Source organism: Dermacentor albipictus, chromosome 1, assembly GCF_038994185.2.
Source record: "Dermacentor albipictus isolate Rhodes 1998 colony chromosome 1, USDA_Dalb.pri_finalv2, whole genome shotgun sequence".
Classification (NCBI taxonomy): Eukaryota; Metazoa; Arthropoda; class Arachnida; order Ixodida; family Ixodidae; genus Dermacentor; species Dermacentor albipictus.
The window spans coordinates 413,668,263-413,687,806 of record NC_091821.1 but is presented as its reverse complement, the minus strand read 5'-3'; the positions used below and the strand labels follow the sequence as shown (position 1 = coordinate 413,687,806).

Below are 19,544 nucleotides of genomic sequence, written 5' to 3'. Positions count from 1 at the left end.
ACGCCAATGTTTTTCTGCACTTTTATGTCAGATGATTTTTTAGAAATTGGGGGTGAAAGAGGCCTGAGACACTTTTGTCTAAAACTTGTGAAATTTACTTGAGCGCAATGTCTCAAGAAATATCATTCTGAAGAATTTTTGAATGAGACCTAATATGAATGGGGAAACTAGAAGTGTGATATTTGCCCATTTATTCCCCCTAAACTCATCTGTTGTCATTGGATAACGATGCCTGGCCTATCACCAACCTTGCCTATCTCATTTTCTTGTGGCAAGCTTATGCTAACCTTATGAGACTGGCCTGAGAGATTTCAGACAGCAACTAGGAAGTGGCAATGGGACGTTAACTGGCATGTCTGGCGGGGCGTCCGCATCAGTAATTTGTGGTCAAAAACAATCGCCCAATAGCTGGTATCTATGGGCTGCTGCCACCTGAGGGCAGCCGGCAGGCAGCCAGCAGTTTAAAAAATGGCAAGGAGAAGCCCTCTGTTGTAAAAAAGGAGCGCTGATTTAACATGCCATCTGTTATCCCCATGCGCCATCTATAACTACAAAAATTCACTGAAATGTTTGCAACTGTATTTGCTTGCACAGAATGTATTTGCTTTTAAGGGTTGGTTCAGGGTCCCCTTAATTCTCTTAACTGCTGCATGCTTGCACCCCTATTACACAGCTTAACATGCCTACTTGTAAAGTGCCTGCTTCGGCTGTGGGCTTGGTTCCCACGATCGCCGGACACCCACTAGTTCAAATGGGCACACGTGTACCCCGGCGAGGTGTTCAGCTTCCTTCAGGGGTGATACATTTGGGAAAAGAGCCTGAATCCTAAAGTCCTGTCGAGGCCTTCGTGAGCACAAAAAAAGTGATGTTTAGGCCGCTCCCATGGCCCTATAGCATACAGGGCTTCCGAACCTCAAGTTCACCAACAAATGCCAGCGCTCCTGGTTCTCCTATTGGAGAGAGAGAGGTCGTCAGCATCGTGAGGAGCTCAAGGTGCTCGAAATCTTTGCAAAATTGCTCATACTGTCACCGTTGTTTCGCAAGCTTCGGCGGTTGGCCAGCCAAGCTGCCTAGTACTGTTGCATGGTGAACTACCACAACAGTGAGAAAAAACCCATGGCCTGGAGCTGCCTGTCAAGTTCTACAGTTTCCCAAGTAATGGCATGACAAGGAACGCAGACAGGCATGGATAATGACCATCCAGAGAATCAAGTGAGCGGGAATGCAAAAGTTTGCTGTTTTACTTAATCCTTACTATTATTCGCAGCAGCGTTGTTGTTTTCTCTTGGAGCTCAATCATGAGAGTTTGCTCGTGCCAATGAGAATATCACTGGAGATATACTTCGACATGCTTTGAGTGACGCATTGAGTGTCGGCTGATGTGCGCACGATGCACATTGTGCTTTCTCATCTGTGTTTGAAAGTCCTTGATTGGTAACATTTCTGTATTAGCAAGTCGCAAGCAGTTGAGTGTTTAGCACAAGTGTATGATTGTGTAGGCCATTTCTAAAAGCCATGTGGAATGTTCTGCATGGCATCTTGACTCCGTGAATGCTGTTGCAAGAGGTGGGCAGTGGCAGTTTGAATCCCTTTGGCTCTCGGTCATTCTTTATTAACCGCACAACACGGGCACTTTTAATCGTGATTAAGCACGATAGGGATCAAACTTTTTGGCCGTGATTATGAATGGTAGCTGTTACACAGTCCAACAATCTGGATTGAGCCAGTTGAGCTCACTCAGCATTATGGTGCGGACGACAGCCTATGATCTCGATCTACTGCATCCACATCATGCGAAATCGTGGTTGAAAGTGCCACTGTAGATGCACCCAATCTGGATTGGACTCAACGCCACTTCAAAGTGCCTGAATGACAGGGGGTATAAATAAATCATGAGTTTCAACACCTCATGGATGTCACAGTCTGTGTTGCACGATGCGACGGTGAAATTATCTCTCTCGGTACTTGAGAAGCGGCTTTCCATGCGAGTTTTTTTTTGTGCTTTATTTTAGTCTTTGATGAATACTTTGCCCTGCCCTTTTTGTTTTTAGCATGCAGTGATATCGCATCACGTCATGCCACTCACTGCACCTGACTTGACTCTGCCAACGACAGCAGCAATGCACGCTTGTCTCCTCTCTTTTTTCTCGCTACCTGCCCTGAAATGTGTAGAATTTCATGGGTGGGTGTCGGTCCTTCATGTTTTCAAGGCTGTTGTGGCACTGAACAGCAAGCAGGCTTGTGTGGACAAATGCACAGGATATACACAATCTCACAGCCGGCACCCCCATACACAACATGCCTATGCGACTGCGCTGCCTGGCTACTCCTTCAGTTGCTCCCACAAGCGGCGCTGCTCATCAGCATTCATAGCACCTCAAACCCCAGGTTCGGAAGTCTACCAAATATGCACCTTCTGCCACTCCGTATGCAAAGCCAACTTGCAGCATCTCATTTTACACTGTCTCACATTCAATAACGACCAAGACGACAGCAATATTTTTCTACTTTGCCATATTGAAGCTTTACAGAACGACAGTCTCCAAAACCCTGATCACCTAGTAAAGTTAGTCCACTGTGGCATTGCTAGCGGCCTGGCTCGCGCGATTTCGCGGGTGTCTACCTCTCCTTCGTATGTCTCTCCTCCCCCACCAGCGACCTTCGGTCCTCCCTTTTCTTAATAAAAAGAATTAATTCATTCATATGCTGTTACCATGCATATGACATTTTTCTCACTTGTGAATCCCATTCTGAATACATTTTCACATTATTAAAACACAAGGCAGTAAATGCTTCTGAAAATAATACACAGGACTTCGTTAAATTCCTTTGCAACTGGCAAATTGTACTCGGACTATAAAAAAATCAGTGTTTAGCTTCTCAGTTCTATGCATAAGGACTCGGGGCAATCACGCCTGCGCACTCAAATTTCAAGTGTATGAAAGTGAAATTCGCATTGTGTCTGTAATACCAAAATGTAGCTCCTTAAGCAAAGTATTCAGCCAAATATGGCAAGGTCATACTGTTAATTTAATGCAGTTTCTAGAGTGGCAGCCAATGAGAGAAGCACAGCTGGTATAATGTAACGATTCTATGCCTGCAGTATCAAGACCAGCCAGCTGCAAATGGTGGATGATAGGAGCGGCATAGAATCGAGCGAAAGGGGCTGCTACATTATAGCTGCCCAGCTCATGTAACAGTAGCAAACAAACATGCAGATTTACAATATGTATTGACTTTGTAAGTCCAACAGTGAAAGATAATTTACAGGGAGTCATGGTCATAGAATGACGGGTGTTACATTACTGTTATTTGAGCAATACATCTTCACATAAACAGACAAAAAGGAGTTGGGGGAAAACAACATAACTTCTTTTTCTTGTTCATTCAGAAACATTCCCTGGATATGTCTGCAATGATGAGCGCACAACAAATAAATAGGCAACTTCTCTCTTAAGACAGCCTGTGTTGTATAAAATATAGCACTTGTTTTGCACAAAAAATGCCTGGTTAAATGTATAGGCTCAAAGCTGAACATATTTATTTACAATTGATTTACCATATCTCAAAGGCTCCAGTGAAGGGGTTTTACATCTGTCTGGTTGGGCGTCAGAGCCCAAGTGCAGAGGGGCCGAGAAAAAAAAAAAGTTTAAAAACAGCACTGTTAATTGGCTCTATGAAACTTCACCCTTGAAGAAGGAGCTTGTCTGGCTTTGAAACGTCGGATGTATTATATATTATTTTGGCTGGTGTCAAATCCAGTCCTTTCAGATTCGGATAAACGTGTATGATGAAGGTGACACCACGTATCTTTGTCACAGATGACCTGCACCACGTGTATGCACACTTTTGCCAGAATTCCCGGAGTGTGCTCGCATGTCAACTAGTCCGACAACCACATAAGTTGACTACACAGGCTACAAAGCTAAAACTTAAATGCAAGTTTTCCAGGAACAGCGTTTCACCGTAGCTGTTTAGCACATTGTTAAGCTTGATACGGAAATGTGCGCTTCAGGATTAAATGTGGCACTGAGACAGGAAGCTTGATAGACAGAAAAAAGGAAAGTCTGCTAAGAACAACGTGGGCGTCTAACGCGCGGCTGACTGTGCACATCAGCAAGCTACAGCGCGAAGCAAATGCTAACGTGATTCTTTCGCCGCATTTATCCCCACAAGAGACCACTGCGTGTAACATGATCGGCGGCTGTCAAATTCAGGCAACCTGTCCCCGTTCGCCGCAGAGCGAAAATATCAGTTCAAGAACTAACAAGTTCTCGCGATAACAAAGACGGCCGCGACAACTGCACATGTGACAATCGTAGAGAACGTGCTCTAAAGGCGAGCTCACTTCTTCTGGCGTGATGACTCCAGTTTCCTTAAACTTGGATTCCTGCACAAAGCGACAATAAAGCGTAAATAGCACAGCAACAGGTTCTGTCAGCGTTTGTAGCACACGCAGCATCGCAAGAATGATTGTCATGACGCAGGATAGGTCTAAATACCTTGAGGATCGGCGTAAGCTTGTCGGCGAAGCCAAGAGCTGTGCCTTTCACGGTGTTAATAACGCTTTGCATGGCTCTGCGAGTCTCAAATGAATGTCAGAAAAGTACGGCGCGCGCGTCTAGAAAAAATCACAACTGACACTTAACCGCTGAGAACGAAACACACCCACACATGACCACATCAAGTGCTACGATAGGCGATATGAGGAAAACAACGATCAGCTGCAGCTGCGGGCTAATCTAAGGCTTCTATTGACTTCGTTCAACCATTAACCGTTCTTTCTAAACGCTTGCATTCGTCGACTTATCCATGTGGTGCATGTTTAAACGTAATAATAGTAGCTTTGCAGTGAGCGTTATTTATACTATAATTGTTTAAAACAATGTTGCTCTTCAGAATTTTTTGTGTACGCGCAGCAAAAGCATGCAAAAGTACGCAGCTTTCGCATGCGCTAAGCCTGCGCGCGCGCACGTGCTTTCGGCACCTGATTGGCCGGTTCACGCAACGAACCGCAGGGCGACGGCTATTCGTCCAGGGCGAGCAAGGGGCTGCCTATGGTGGTAACTTCAAAACGGACGTTGGCCTCTCCTTGTCGGTTGTAGCGGTGTATGCATAGTTGCGCTGCTGCTGCCGTCACTGAAGATTATCTGGATATTTCGCCGCTGCCATCGTCATCCACAAGCTGCACCGTAGCACTACTAAGGCCCTGACAACCCCTAAAGCTACAGCAGCTGGATCGTAAGTTTCGCCGCGCAAAATTAGGCGCGTGGAGCTGCCCACGACGACATCGCATTGCCGCCACGTTATCACAGCTTCGACAACGAGTCAGGCTGATATTTTTGCTTACCGTACATCATTTCTCTTCTTTAATAAGGACCTGCTTGCGCGCTGAATCAGCCCAGTCTCTTTTATTTGCCATCCTCGTAATACGCTCGCGAACGGTCTCGAACGCCCTCGAACCGTTGCGCTGTTTGTCCCGCTACTATGCTAATTCAGCAAAAAAGAACGAGTCGGGGGCCTTCTCTTAAGCAAAGTTGAGCCGCCTTGGCGCCATGTGACGCGCAGAGCGTTGATGCACAGCTTGTAAATGAGCCTCATATTTATTTAAAACGCACGCAATCTTTTTGTCTCCGCAGCCCTCCCCCACTTGGCAACGATGGCGACGAAGTCATCCAGACAGCTTCAGGTGCTCGCAGAAAACGGCCGGAAACAGGTAAGCAAGCTGCAAATATCTTGCCAGCTCAGCATTTCCGTTAAATTATCACCTGTGGCAGCACGAATTAAGTTGCTGCTCATGCAGGGGTTACCGGGACCTATTAAGTGTACCGAATGTATAGGCAGGCCATCGAGGCGTAGCGCCGACAGGCTCTTCGCTTACGAAGCACTGGCTTGTTGCAATGCGCTTTGGCGACATGCGCTGAAAGTGCAAACGTCGCGGTGGCAAATGTTTTTGTTGCCAGTTGTAGCGCGAACGACGAGCCCATTGTGTTTTCTAGACAACGTGGCTTCTCGCGCACCTTTCACGACCGCTTGAGGGGGGCGTGCTGGCTCAACGTGCCTAACGCCATCTGCGGTCATACATTTAGCAAGCTAACTAGGGCAACAATACAGAGGAAAAGAAATATTCAAACACAGCTGGTTGCTGGCGCGATTTGACGCATTTGTGCATTCGCTGCTATGCTGACTAGTCATTCTGTCCGGTGCCATTTATTGTAGTCTAGGATTGCCAATTGGCGGACTAATTCTAAGAATTCTTGGCGTTTTCATTTTTTATAACACAGTGGCTAAACTTGCCGCATCCATGCATGTGATTTGTATTAAAGCGTAGAGAACAAGCTGCAAAGAATTCTCTAGTTTTAGTCACAAGAGAATCGTAGGCTTCAGAAACAAATTTTGTTAATTCATCTGCTTATGAAGCATGCAGTGCTGTGTTGAAAATAAACATTTCCTTCTACTAGCAGCAAGCAAATATGAAAGTATTTATGAAATTTAACCTGCCCAAGATGTCATCGGTTGGGATATCTATCTTTGGAAGGTGTGAGCACAGGTCTAAAAACATTTTGTTCGCTGCTTGGCTGAAAACCAAGCTGTGAACATTTTTTTTTTTTTGAAAAGGTGAGGGCGAAAAGCATGAAGTACAATGAAGCTGGAATTCTTAGATGCTAGCTCTGCAAAGCTATGCCCTATGGAGAACAGCTAACTGTTCATGAGTTTATAGGACTGTTCGTGCATCGGCGTGAGCAAGCATGGCTACATAAAACGCTACATTCAGGATTTTATCACCTTCGTAATTAAGTACACACATTCAATACTTTTGTGGAGTGCCTGTGCTGCTCACAAAGTGCTTTTTATGTCATTGAGGTTGGCATAAAGGCAGATCCCTCTGGTGCTTCAGTCATTTTTCTTTATACCCGTATAGTTGTAGGAATTACAGTTGTATTTGTGCAGTCACTGTAGTAAAGGTGGGAGTGGCAACTTGTTGCTGGTTTACTATTGGGTCATGACTACTCCACAACTAAATCTGACAGGACCAAATGATATATCTCTTCAGCACTATATAGCATTTGAAGCCATACTTACAAGGCAGAATGGAATGTCCGTTTGATGGATGAACATGCCTCATGTTTGGACATTAGTTGTGCCAGTGGCACTGACCCGCACTTCAACGTCAGCAGTTTGTGAGCAGAGCAAGTTGGGCAATTGGATACACTACCTGTGAAATGGGCATGAGCTCTCAAGTTTCTATTTTTCCTATTTGGAACTCTGCTAGCAGCTCCAAGGTCATTTTGGTCATCGGTGGATATGGTAGTTAGGATAACTGATTCTTCCAGCCCAGGTGTCTGCAAAGGGTTAGGTGTTGTTTCAACCTGTGCTTTGTCTGTAAGCACTTTAGTATGGCATGCTTCATGTTTCCCATTCCAACTTGTAGGGAGCACAAGCCCTGGTATCCCAGAAACGAGTGGCCGAGCACTCCCCAGAGAAGGCCCCCTCAAGGAAGCGTGCCATTCTGGGCGACATCACCAACCCCAACCACAAAGCAGTAGTGACCGCAGCAGCAGCAGCAGCCAAGAAAGGTGGCTTAATCAAGCCGGGGCCCAAGAAGACTGTGCTTCGATCACGGAACATTGCAGTTGCTGCAGCAGTTGCCACACATCAGCCTGTAGCCAAGGCAGCCACTGCTACCTCAGGAGCTGCCAAGCCCCTGCCAGAAAAGTGAGACATGCTCCTGGTGTCATATTCTGCATGCTCATCCCAACCTGTGAGCTGCTGGAAAGCAGCAAGCGGTGCACAAACCCTTGACATTGGCAGTCGTACAGCGATGATTCAGGAAATGAGTCAATTGCTAGAATTGAGAGGCATATAGATAAGTTCAAGCATTTTAATTGAACGGAAGCATTAAAGGGTCAGTAAAGGAGATCGGTAGTTTATGCTGATAACTATTAATTGAAAACTCGTTATTGCAATGTGCAGCATGACTGCACAGAGAAAGTAAGCAATGCACACACAGCACTCAATTTGGAAATGGCTGATTAGTAAAAGAGATAAGCAAAAGCAAACTTCATTTCTTAAAGATTTTCGCGCCTAAATCCCAGTGCTGATACATTAGTGCAACATCTCGGTCTTAATGTGCCTCCTAATATTTGTCCTGTTGTGTTGCTGTAACAGTTCTAACTTGCCAAGTTCACTCTTAGCTGCCTCCTTGCAAAATACAAGTTTATCGCCAGACACTGCATGTCAAGCCATAAACAACACCTGCAGTTGTTCATGACCAAGTAAGGCCTTCCTGCCTGTCATGAACAACTTGCAACACGAAAGTGCAAGAACACAAGATGCAAGAAGTAGCACTAAATTGGCACAGACCTGAACACCTTTCCGACAAACTATCATCATTCCAGTTTTGCAGCTTGTGCTCAGTAGTTCAGTGCATAATGCTGCCTTGAAAATTTTCCTTTGTGCAGACCTACAAGCTCAGAAGAACCGCAGACGTCGGCCTTGCCCACTGCGTCTGAAGAACGGCAATGCTCTGAGCTGCCCGAAGGAGTTGCCGACTTTGACTTCGAGTCGCAAAATGAGCCATTCTCAGAGTCCACATATGCGGCCGACATCTTCAACTACTACAAGGAACGAGAGGTGAGAATGATTGGACGAAACTTGGCTGTGGAAGGTTTCCATTTTTAAATATTTGAAGTTGTTTGGTCAGTGGGCATGCTGCCAGCTGCAGAGAAATTTCCCTTCGATAAATTGGTTATGAGTAATATTTACTACGGAAGCAATCTTGGCAAGAACTATGAGCGGCATGTGTGACCGTTACTTATATTGTACACCAGTGGCTCTAGAATCTAAAATGACTAAAAAAAATCATTCCAGCATTTTCGGTTCAAATTTCCCTGTATCTAAACATGCCTCCAATAAACACTTCACCTCAACTCAAGTTCATGACACATGGTGTCTTCAATCAAGGAGTGGCGCAGGGCTCAACTCATTTGAGTGAAGGCAGAGCATTGAGTCTATCATTGTTTGAAGGTGTACCCTCTTGAGTACACGGGTGTACCCATGTGCCCTCTTAGAGACTTAGTCAACATTGAAAGTGTCCTCTGCTTTGGCATGGTTCCTGGCATTGGATGTTTGTTGCTTATATCTATTTATACGATTTTGGTGTGCCTATTGGATATGTTTTTAGTTTTTCTAACTGTCCTGTCCCACTGTTGTTATGATAGGGGTCGTTCGTGGTTTCCAAGTACCTCAATCGCCAGGATGAGCTCTCTGTGAGCATGCGGGCAGTGCTTGTTGACTGGATGGTGGAGGTGCAGGAAAACTTTGAGCTCAATCACGAGACACTCTACCTGGCAGTCAAGTGTGTCGACCGGTACCTGTCCCTGGAGCCCTGCTCCAAGACCCAGCTACAGCTGCTGGGAGCCACCGCCATGTTTGTGTCTTCGAAGTTTGACGAGCGTTGCCCACCGTCTGTAAGGGACTTCCTTTACATCTGTGACGATGCCTACAGCCACGATGAGCTCATTGCCATGGAGGTATGACCTGTTTGACCTCCTGGTCTCCTTGTTGTCATGTCCTCTGCATTGCTTTTGGGGACGGTTGAGAGAGGCAGTAGTTTGGAAGCTATTTTAATTTGATCATTCTTTTATCATTTTATAGGTAACAGAAAAGTCTTCCCTCTGTTTTTAGAAAAAGTGACAACCACTGCACAAAAATTTTCAAATTGTGCAGGGATAGATACATGTAAGCATAAGGCACATAAATGGTGCAAGTGCTTTTGTGATTTACTCATTATATATTTATTTTAAAGCATACTAAATTCAAGTGTCTTGAATATGAACATGCAGTGGGCACACAAGGCAATTTTTTAATCTGCTCGCGACACTGTGTGCTTAGTACATCTAGCATCATGCTATAAAAACAATTCTGCAATCTGCAATAGCTACTGAGATATTGTGGTAACAAATTTGCTGATAGACAAAATTAGTATACTTATTGATAAAAAGAAACATGTTGTATCTAATCAAGAACAGTCATACATATGTATATGTACATACCCATAAAGCTTTATCAGGCTCCAGGGGCCCTAGCACGGAAGCACTGGCACTGAATATGTTCAGTTGTAGTGGTTTTCCTGGTTTTCCCGTTCCTAATATTTTCGGCGTAGACACCCAACAGCCAGAGTTGTTATATCCAATAGTGCAACATTAGAACTTCCTAGTCAGCGGCTTATTTTTTGCCCTCCACTTTTTTCTTTGTGCACTTAAATATTGTCATAAGTGGGTGCAACTGTTGTATAAATAATTAACCCTGTAATGCCCAAGCACAGTTTCACATCAAGGAAAATTTGAACAAATTGACATTTATTTGTGGCCATGAAGACTGCAATTGTTTGGAAGAAAAAAGTCCTTTCAGTTATAACTTACTGTAGCAATTATTCATTGGCTTGTTAAACTATCCACAGAGGAAACGTCACTCAGCATATCAAAAATGCAACTATGGTCTTTGCATCAAGTTCCCAGTGTTTCAATCTGCATTTTCAGACACGAGACTCACCGTAACATATACATTACATTGGACATTCTAGGGTTAAATATAATCTTGGGCATAGTGGCCACATTCCAACGACAGTGAAATGCAAAAATGCTCACGTGCTGTGCATTGGGAGCACATTAAGGAACCACGGATGGTCAAAATTAATCCGGAACCCTCCACAATTGCGTCCTTCTTAACACACTGTTGACTGTTGCGGGATGTTAAAATTCACAATTGAACAAGTCGAAATAACTGCACACATCGACTAATGAGCTGTTCAATCTGCTTTTTTTCCACGCCTCCCATCTTGCCTTCGCAAATAGGCCCATCTATTACGAGTGTTAGACTTCCAGCTGGGAATGCCAGTGTCCTACCGGTTCTTGCGGCGGTATGCGCGCTGCGCAAGGCTGCCCCTGGAAATGCTGACACTGGCGCGCTACGTGCTCGAGACCTCCCTGATGGACTACAACGTGGTCGACCAGAGGGAGTCCAAGATGGCCGCCGCAGCTTTGCTGCAAGCCTTGCTCATGAAAGGTTGCTCCTGGGTAGGTTCACTGCTTCTACAACATGTCGCTGCAAACATGGTGTTTAATTTAGTGCATAAGTCCCTGTTGCTACATCGCGTCATTGTACACACACACACACACACACACACACACACACACACACACACACACACACACACACACACACACGCACTACGTAGGATGGCACTGGAGACCTGCCATGGGGGCTTAGCAGCTATGGTGTTGCGCTGCTACTACGAGGTCATGGCATCAAATTCTGGCCGCCGCGGCCGCATGTCTATGGGGGCAAAATACAAACACCCATGTTCCATGCATTCGGAGCACGTTAAAGATCCCCTGGTGGTCAAAATTAATCCAGAGCCCCCACTACGGTGTGCCTCCTAATCAAATCATGGTTCTGGCACATAAAACCCCAGAATTCAATTCAGGATGGTGCTAGAGCTTTATCATGAAACGCAGCAGCTATGGTTCTGTGGCAGACTGGCTTGAATAACACGCATAATGGCAGTCAATGTCCAAGTGTACAAGATGCTTCTCTTGTTGTCCACAAGACACCTTTCAAAGCCTTCTTTGGTATAATAGTAAAAAATTCTAATATCAAAGGTCCTAATGTGGAAAATTACACGAGGGCTGTTCACTACAAAGGCAAGCTATGTGATGAAGTAAGTGGTCAATTGTAAAGGCGATGGCAGTGGGATGGGCATTCCACTCCCGTCTGCAGAAAGATGGCTGATGTGTAGTTGTATGAGCCCGTGGCTGGTCTTGCAACCATGGGCTGCAACCATTGCAGAGGCCTGCATACCACATATCATGCCAGTGACCAGGGCGACCATCTCATTTCCCCTTTGCTGTGTTTGACCATGGCAGGTCCACAAAAAGCTTTGTGTCCAACAGGATGAGACAGTTTCCAACGCTGAAAGGAGCGTTCACAGAAATTAGGGAAGACTTGAGAGCCTATGCAAAGCAACAATAGTCTCTGCATCTTGCAGTAAGCATCATTGCAAAAAGGTGGTAGATATTGCTATTTGTAAATAGTAAGGGTCATAATCATATGTATAATATGTGCAGGTAATGATCACAATGACTTGTAAAATCTCTGAAGCTGGAAATTTTTTTTTTAACCTTCTGCTACAGCCTTTTATAATGTGCATGTTGTCCTCTTCCAGAATGCAACCCTTCAGCACTACTCTGGCTATAAGGCTGAAGAACTGACTAGCTTGCAACAGCACCTCAACCTCTTCCTGTACCAGCAACAAAATAGCAACCTTGAGGCCATCCGCTCCAAATACTCGCACAGGTGAATTTACTGCACTTTACTATCGCGGCTCATCGGTGTAAGGCTAAGCCATGAAGCCCCAGATGATTAATTTGAATGGCAATTCAGATACAACCTGTACTATCCGCACTGTTTTACATGCTGTTCTCGCACTTCTATAGGCTAACACTCTCCAGGATTCTGACACCAAGACCACTCAAAAATGAAATGCGAAAATACTGCAGTGTGGTTGCCAGTCATGCTTTATTGGAGAAATTGGGCTGAGCGTGTACCGCAATCTACACCTGCCAGCATGCTGAAATGTTTTCCCAACTACACACTTAAAAAAAAAAAAAATGTTTCTCGATTTATTTGAGCCTGCATACGCTGGAAGAGCTAAGAGCTTAATTTTGAGCACAGCAGTGTTCGCAAGCAGGTCACCTACAGCGTCGCCTGCACAAATGAATCTCCGAATGTTGTCGATGCTACACAGTACTTCTGTGAACGTAGGCATGGCAGCACCTGTGGAGTTATCCTTGTCTGAGGTGGCTGCCAGTAGTGTCTGCATGAGGCAATGCTTCCTTGCACGTCCAGTCTCTTACAACACGCGCGAAACTGTTTACCCAACAGTGGACGCAGAAGTACCACCAGCTCCCTTGCGGCTCCGTCACTACCATGAAGAGGGGTAGAGCGCACCATTGCATGTGGGAAGCATGGACAGGTTTCTGGGTTACCACCTAGACTTTTTTTTTTTTTCTTTCCTTCGCGTTCATTACCTACTTATCGTTGCCTTTCTCCCTCTGTCCCTTTGTTGCTGTCTCATTGCGCTTCCTCTCACCGATCTGCCTGCCCACACTCCAGTTTTTTTTTTCCCAAGATAATTTTGCATTCACGCGACTCCGCACCAGATGTGTCCTTGTGTATACTGCCAACATGTTTTTGGCACTGTGCTAGAAATCATACTTTCATACATTTACTATAGGGAATTGTGGTGGTAGTGTATATGGGAGCTGCAAGTAGGTTGGTTCAGCCAGCATGGAAATTGTTAGTGCATGAGTTTGCATAAACTTCGTGCTTCAGGCTTTAAAATGGCTTTTCAACCTCATCACTTTCAAGAAAGCACTGCATTATAAATAATTAAACATTATTTACATGTGCTATCTGCATCAGTAACTGACAACACTACAAGGATGCTGTTATTCGGAACATGTGAGGGCTTGTTGCTCAGCCCTTTAAAACCCCATGGTCCGTTCGTTCTCTGCCCTTCTGCTCTGGCCGCTGCATCAATAATTGCGAACACTACAATGCCACTCTTAGATTACAAAATGGCTTTCGCCTTGCAGAACATCAGAGCCCATTCCTGCTAGCACAAATCAAACTGATTCTGACATCTGACTGGATTCTGCTCTTCTGACAAAGTGCAGATATAGCATGCGCACTGGTTTAAATTCGAACTAATGTAAAAATTTGACCAAGTGGGGTGGGGTTTGATTCATTTTGGCTGCTCGTGGAACCCTAAAATGCCGCTGACAGCCCTTATCTACAACACAAGCCAACACATACATCTCTGCTTCGGCATCCTTTTCCTGGAGCAACTTGGATCAAGTGCCATCTGCACATTCTTGTGGAATGCATATTGGATCATTACGTCTTGGGAACAAAGCTTGGATAGGCACCCTGCTTATATTTACTCCATGGCACATACTGACCTTCAGATTCAATGTCTTCTCAACATCTGCTAAAACAAGTTTCGAATTTGTTGGCATTAAATATTTCCTATGGCACGAGAAGCACACTTGAGGGGTGCAGCATGCTGCAGCATTCTATATATACAATGTGGCGATGAACGGGAGTGCGACGCAAGCTTAGTGCAGCACTATACTTTTGCACGGCATTTCCAAAGGGATTCTGCAACTTAGCAAATGCTCTTTACAGAATGCTGAAAAGCGCTTGCTGCGAGGGGAGACTCGGTACACTGAAAATGGGCAAAAATGAAACCCGCGGCATTCCTACACCAGCTTCTTGACAGTATCTTCCTTAGCTTAGTTGTTTATCAAGAAAGGTGATATTACATCTTCAATTAGCCAAACATGCAACCGATAAAAGTTTCGGTAACTTCTTTGCATGCTAAAGCAGCCCAACCCAAATACGAGAAAATACCTGAAACTTGAAAAAGTTTGGGCACAAAATTAAAGTGAAGTGTGGCGTTCATGTTACCTTAAGTAACGTTTTTGCCTCAAAAGAATGGCAGTGTTATTTTAAAGCCTGAACACAAGTCTGCAGTGATTGCTTCTCTTCAGTGTCCCTTTAACACCACACACTCTGTGCTAATGTTAACTCAATATGTGCAGCTTTCTCTGGACTCCTCTAATGATGGCTTTCTTTTTCTGGCAGGGTGTTTTCCGAAGTAGCGCTCACCCCCCTGCTACCGGTGGAAACGGAAACGAGTTGAGCATCTAGCTGCCTCGTCAACCGCACCACTGTCCTGCAACTTGCCAAACCAGTCTGCTGTGCGGAAAACGGGATATGGGGAGGGGATACGCGAAGCCCGCACACATATCGCTCATTGTGCTCAAAGACCCATGTACATAGTCATCATGCTGCTGCGTCGATTTTAGCGCTTTTACCCCAAGACTTCCCAATTCCCAACCTGCAATTTTTAAGTAAAACCAAATGTGTACAGCCATTTCAAGAGTTGTCTTCTGTTGTATAAATGAGCTGTTGAACAGCATGCTTGTTATGCAGCGCACGCTTACATTCCAGTGTTGCATTTCTTAAATGCTGTACAAGTTGAGAGTGAACTTGCTCACCCACAGCAGTTGTACATTAGAGCAGTAAACACTATGAATCTGTTGCACGAGCTGCTAGAACTCAGGGCTGTGCAGGGGAGGGAGAGAGATACAAGCTCTAATGATATGCTGGACACATTAGCAGGCTAACATTTCCAATGTGCTACTTCAGGTGCTCGGTAGCGATTGTTATACGAGGTAATCATTCTTCAAGTTTTATGCGATGCTTAAAAATTTCCTGTTGAAGATGCCATAATTCTAGTCTTTGAGCTGGATTGTTCAGAGAGGCCGACATTACTTGCACAAAAACTCACTTTCAACTAATTAACAAAAATTCAATGAATTCCTGATTATGGCACATATTGCAAGTTATGAATTGTAGCCAGTGAGATTGTCAGAATGACTCCAGTTGGGAGATATGCGCCATCAAGCTGTAAAATGTGCTGTTGGTCCTTTTAATGCTCTTATGCATGGAAGTAACTGAAATGCCCATGTATTTCGGCTCGCTTTCAAAAATTTCTTGAAAGTGGCGCAATTTCAAGTGAATGCATCTTGCAAACTCGCAGGCTGCAATTAATAAATTGCAGCATGTTTGGTAAGGTAATGAAGTTAATTAGCCAAATGTTTTGATTTCATGTGCTGGTAATGACTGCCTCAACAAATAATCCAGCTCAGCAACAAGAATTGTGCTATCTGCCACAGGCAATTTTTTTTTTTTTTAGTTCCGGAAAACTCAAAATAAGATTGCCCTGTATACAGAGAAACACTTAACTGTGCATGCAGTCACACACACACTATTGAGGTATTTACAAATCTGGCCTGCAAGAACAAGTGCAGGGGAGAGTTCTTGCACAGTATGCTATTGTCGGGGGACAGTCACTTAACAGCTGTTTGAATATGCGAATGTGACACCTATTCATGTGGCCACCATTTTCATGTAGCATACCATGGGCACTTGCACATGTAGAGTAGTGCAGTTGGAAGTGTACTGCACGCTTCTAATAGGTGATAACTCCTGCAAGGCCAATGAAACTGACTGTTATCTGGTGGGTTGAATTAAACAAGATGCAGAATGTGCTGCTTACTAATTTGGCAGTATTTGCCTTATTCTATCATGCCCACTCCCAGAGTCAAGTGTTATTTTTCTGTGTCCAAAGTAGAAATCTAGCATGCACCCAATTTTAATGCAATTAGCATTAGCCTACCTCAGCTGTTTTGAGCATATTTGCACAAACCTTGATTTTCCAGTAACATGTAAAATAAAAATTTAACCTTCCAGGATCATAAATATGGTAAGTAGAGCTAACTTATAGCATCTGCAAAGCCAAAACAAGCCTGAACATTTAAAGTCAGCAGTGCAAGGTGGCTACTAGCCGTAAGTGGAGACCATTAGCTGAGCTATCAGTGGGCTTGTAGAGGTCTACGGCCAGAGTACAGCTTAGAAAAGATGACTGCTAGCTGTGGCCTTAGCTGGATCAAGGTGGAAAGTAGACGTCTACTAGCTAGCTGTGTGCTTCCTGGGTTGCAATTTTCAACAATTTTTGTGAAAAAGAAACTGCCTAAATACAAAATATGCTTCTTACAGTCACTAGGTTTTAAATTTTCATCTTAAATGCAACAAACCTTGCTATATTTAGGACAGTAGCTGCCGAAAAAACTATTGATCTGTTCCCATTCAGTTAGATGAGGCCCTTGAGCTAAAGCTTTCTCTTAAAATACACCTGTGCAAAACGTCCTTTTAAACAATTTTCTGAATGTGCCTTGCCGTATGTTTTTTTTTTTTTTCCTACTATGAACTAAGCTCTGCTGCCATGATCATATAACACCTGCACGTCTGATGCCCTCCGTGTTCAACCATCTTGCATTGAGCTTTTGTTTCAGCACAAGCTCAATAAGGCAATCAAGGGCTATGTCTCCCGATCTTGGAGGCCATAGTATTGGTGCAATGATGGAGTTTCTCCACTTACGCCTTGGCAGGAAACACCGCTTAGTTGCTTCTTGTGAAAGGGGTGTTTCTTAAAGGGGCCCTCGAACATTTCTTTGGTCGCGGGTTGTGTAGACCGAAAGTTTGAGGGATAAATGCAATACAAATGGCAGTGATAGATGTATGCAGTTCAAAGTTATTCGGCCAAGCAATTTCACAATAAAGCGAAAAAACATGCATGCCCTGAGCTAAAATTTTGCGTGCGTGTCTCCATTTCTCTCACCCACTGACGTAACTCCACACTGCCAATGGTAAGAGTGCGACGCGCCTATGTAGCAGAAGTTCACACTCCACGGTTGCCTACATGTTCTATGTTCGTGAAACTTTGTTACTTCGGCACACTGATGACGCTGTTTTCATGGTAAAAGAATACCTACAGGTATTTTAGCACACTTCATGTTTGCCATTACTGGTCAGGCAACCTGGAACTGCACAACAACTCTTTTCATCGCGAATAAAACCTGTGTGGCAACAATAATATGAGGTGAAAAACCTGCACCATATGAACAAGGCAGCGAGCCAAGGCTGACTGCAAGTGTACACAAGTGAGAAGAGAAGCTCTTGTAGTTTGAGTGGAGCCACCATACCAGAAGCAAAAGAACAGCCAGCACCCCTGCTCTGTTTTGTGGCTGTAGTGATTTTTTTTTGTGACTGTCTGCATTGAAATTAAAGCTACTGCAGACAAAAATAAAATGTTCATTTTTAACATTTTTAATGTAGTGCGATTGTTATCTGCAACTTTACTTTTAACCAGTCATGGAGGAGAGCGTGGTGATGACGATGCTTTTGGCGAGCGCCACTGGGCAATGATTCGGTCGGTAGCGATTTTTTTGCTTGATTAAAAATAAATGTTTACATACCGGTGCTTTAACCTACGCTAAAAGCATCTCAAACCATCAGTCTACATGACATACAACAGAAAGATTGTCGCATGAAGTGTTCGAGGGCCCCTTTAAGAAGGGGGACAAGCAGTCAACTATGGTGTTGAACTAGAATTGCCCCTAACTTCGTCAGTCATGCTTAGATATTCTATCATGGATTTCAACCAACTAGTCTGCCAATGCGTTTTAACCATGTTATTTGAACTCCCCACAGGAATAATACCTGGCTCAGATGTTCAAGGCAGGTATCGTCAGGCAATTAAACAGAGTTGTTTTCCCCAAGTAAAAATGAAAGAAAAGGCTGCAGGGAAGTGCAGCTAGTGCAAGACAACTTTTTGAATGAAACGTTTACTTTATTACTCATAGAAAAAGAAAGTTATTCCCTTACACCCGATGAAACTGCCACAATGCTTTCACGCTGGAGAGTCGCAATAAAATCGCAACTTTGAAGCACCTGCGCACAAACGACTCATTCTAATCGTAACTCGCTCAAACATGCTTGTCCACACATTACAGATACAGAGGGACAAAGAAATTGTCTACAATGTTGCCAGAAATGGGGAAACCTTAGCTGTGCATACCAATGCTTATGCATCCATATGGAGAGGCAGAACACAGGCCAAATCAAAGCATACATGCCTGCTTGTGTATGCATATGTGAATATAAACATGTGACGAGGTCAGCTGAGAAAACTGATGGGAAAGATTGGTGGTGATCATGAGGAAGAAAAATGGGGCCCTCCCATTCGAGATCAGGCAGCATTCTCAAGCCTTCACTCGTCAGGTTCACAGTCCACAAAGTCCCGTAGCATTTCAGCAACCCCAGGCCCTTCTGCTGCTGTTTCTGCACCCTGCAATGCACGAGACAAACGGCAACTGTTATGCAAGTGAGTGCACTACACAGAAGTGCCACTTCAGCTTGACTTCACCTAACCAACGAATTGCAGCAGAGTGTACACTACAACAGTGCAAACAGTCTCTCACACATTACAGATTACATGTGCTGAGCAAACAGCACAGCCAATCACCACAAGCAAATTGGACAAAGTAATGATAGAGGGAGATTTTTCGGACTCGGTTACCACATATGTTTCATAGGCAACGCAACAAAGGCTAGCAGGACTTTTTTCACAGCTCTTATTCGCGTGTCACATATGAAAGAAAGACGGGTACTGCATTTACTTGTATAACGCTTGCACATTTTTCATGGAAAATCGATGCTAATTAAGGGGGAGTAGTAATTACATTCTATTGGAAAAGATTTTGACAGAATGTTACAGGGTGTGGGAGTTCTCACGCCAACCACTGTACACTCAAGCAAAATATTGCTCCCAAACAACATTTACCTTTGTAATAAAAACAGTGACACATATTTTGTTTTTTTATTGTATAGGGTTGCCACATGGCATAACTTCTGAATGCATAAGTTCTACACAATTAGGAACTCAAAAGAAATTTCGCCAACGATTACAATTCTCTCCAACGAAAAAGTTGAGCACAACTGTAGACGTATATTGGCTAGCGTGGACCATGTGTCTCGTGCGGCATGTTACAAACAGAATGAAGTGTGGTGCA

At 44.2% G+C, this 19,544-nt stretch overlaps 3 protein-coding genes across 3 annotated transcripts in view; 1 reads left to right on the top strand and 2 right to left on the bottom strand.

The window, feature by feature from the left end:
- Atg3 (Autophagy-related protein 3) overlaps positions 1–4,824 on the bottom strand; it is a 29,124-nt gene extending 24,300 nt beyond the window's left edge. The window contains exons 1-2 of the mRNA XM_065445739.1: positions 4,503–4,824; positions 4,349–4,390 (exon numbers count right to left, since the gene is read on the bottom strand). Coding sequence (XP_065301811.1) covers positions 4,349–4,390; positions 4,503–4,574 — 114 coding nt within the window. The 5' untranslated portion in view covers positions 4,575–4,824. The remainder of the gene's footprint in view (positions 1–4,348; positions 4,391–4,502) is intronic.
- Positions 4,825–5,000: 176 nt separating this feature from the next.
- CycB3 (cyclin B3) lies at positions 5,001–15,007 on the top strand. Its single transcript, XM_065445738.2, has 8 exons — positions 5,001–5,241; positions 5,640–5,716; positions 7,433–7,716; positions 8,463–8,634; positions 9,222–9,533; positions 10,857–11,078; positions 12,227–12,357; positions 14,710–15,007. The coding sequence occupies exons 2-8, from the start codon at positions 5,660–5,662 to the stop codon at positions 14,765–14,767; spliced, it is 1,236 nt and encodes a 411-aa protein (XP_065301810.1). The 5' UTR covers positions 5,001–5,241; positions 5,640–5,659; the 3' UTR covers positions 14,768–15,007.
- A 3,294-nt stretch (positions 15,008–18,301) lies between these two features.
- LOC135913037 (proline-, glutamic acid- and leucine-rich protein 1-like) overlaps positions 18,302–19,544 on the bottom strand; it is a 67,022-nt gene continuing 65,779 nt past the window's right edge. The window contains exon 18 of the mRNA XM_070532223.1: positions 18,302–18,820. Within this exon, the coding sequence (XP_070388324.1) occupies positions 18,743–18,820 (78 nt within the window). The 3' untranslated portion in view covers positions 18,302–18,742. The remainder of the gene's footprint in view (positions 18,821–19,544) is intronic.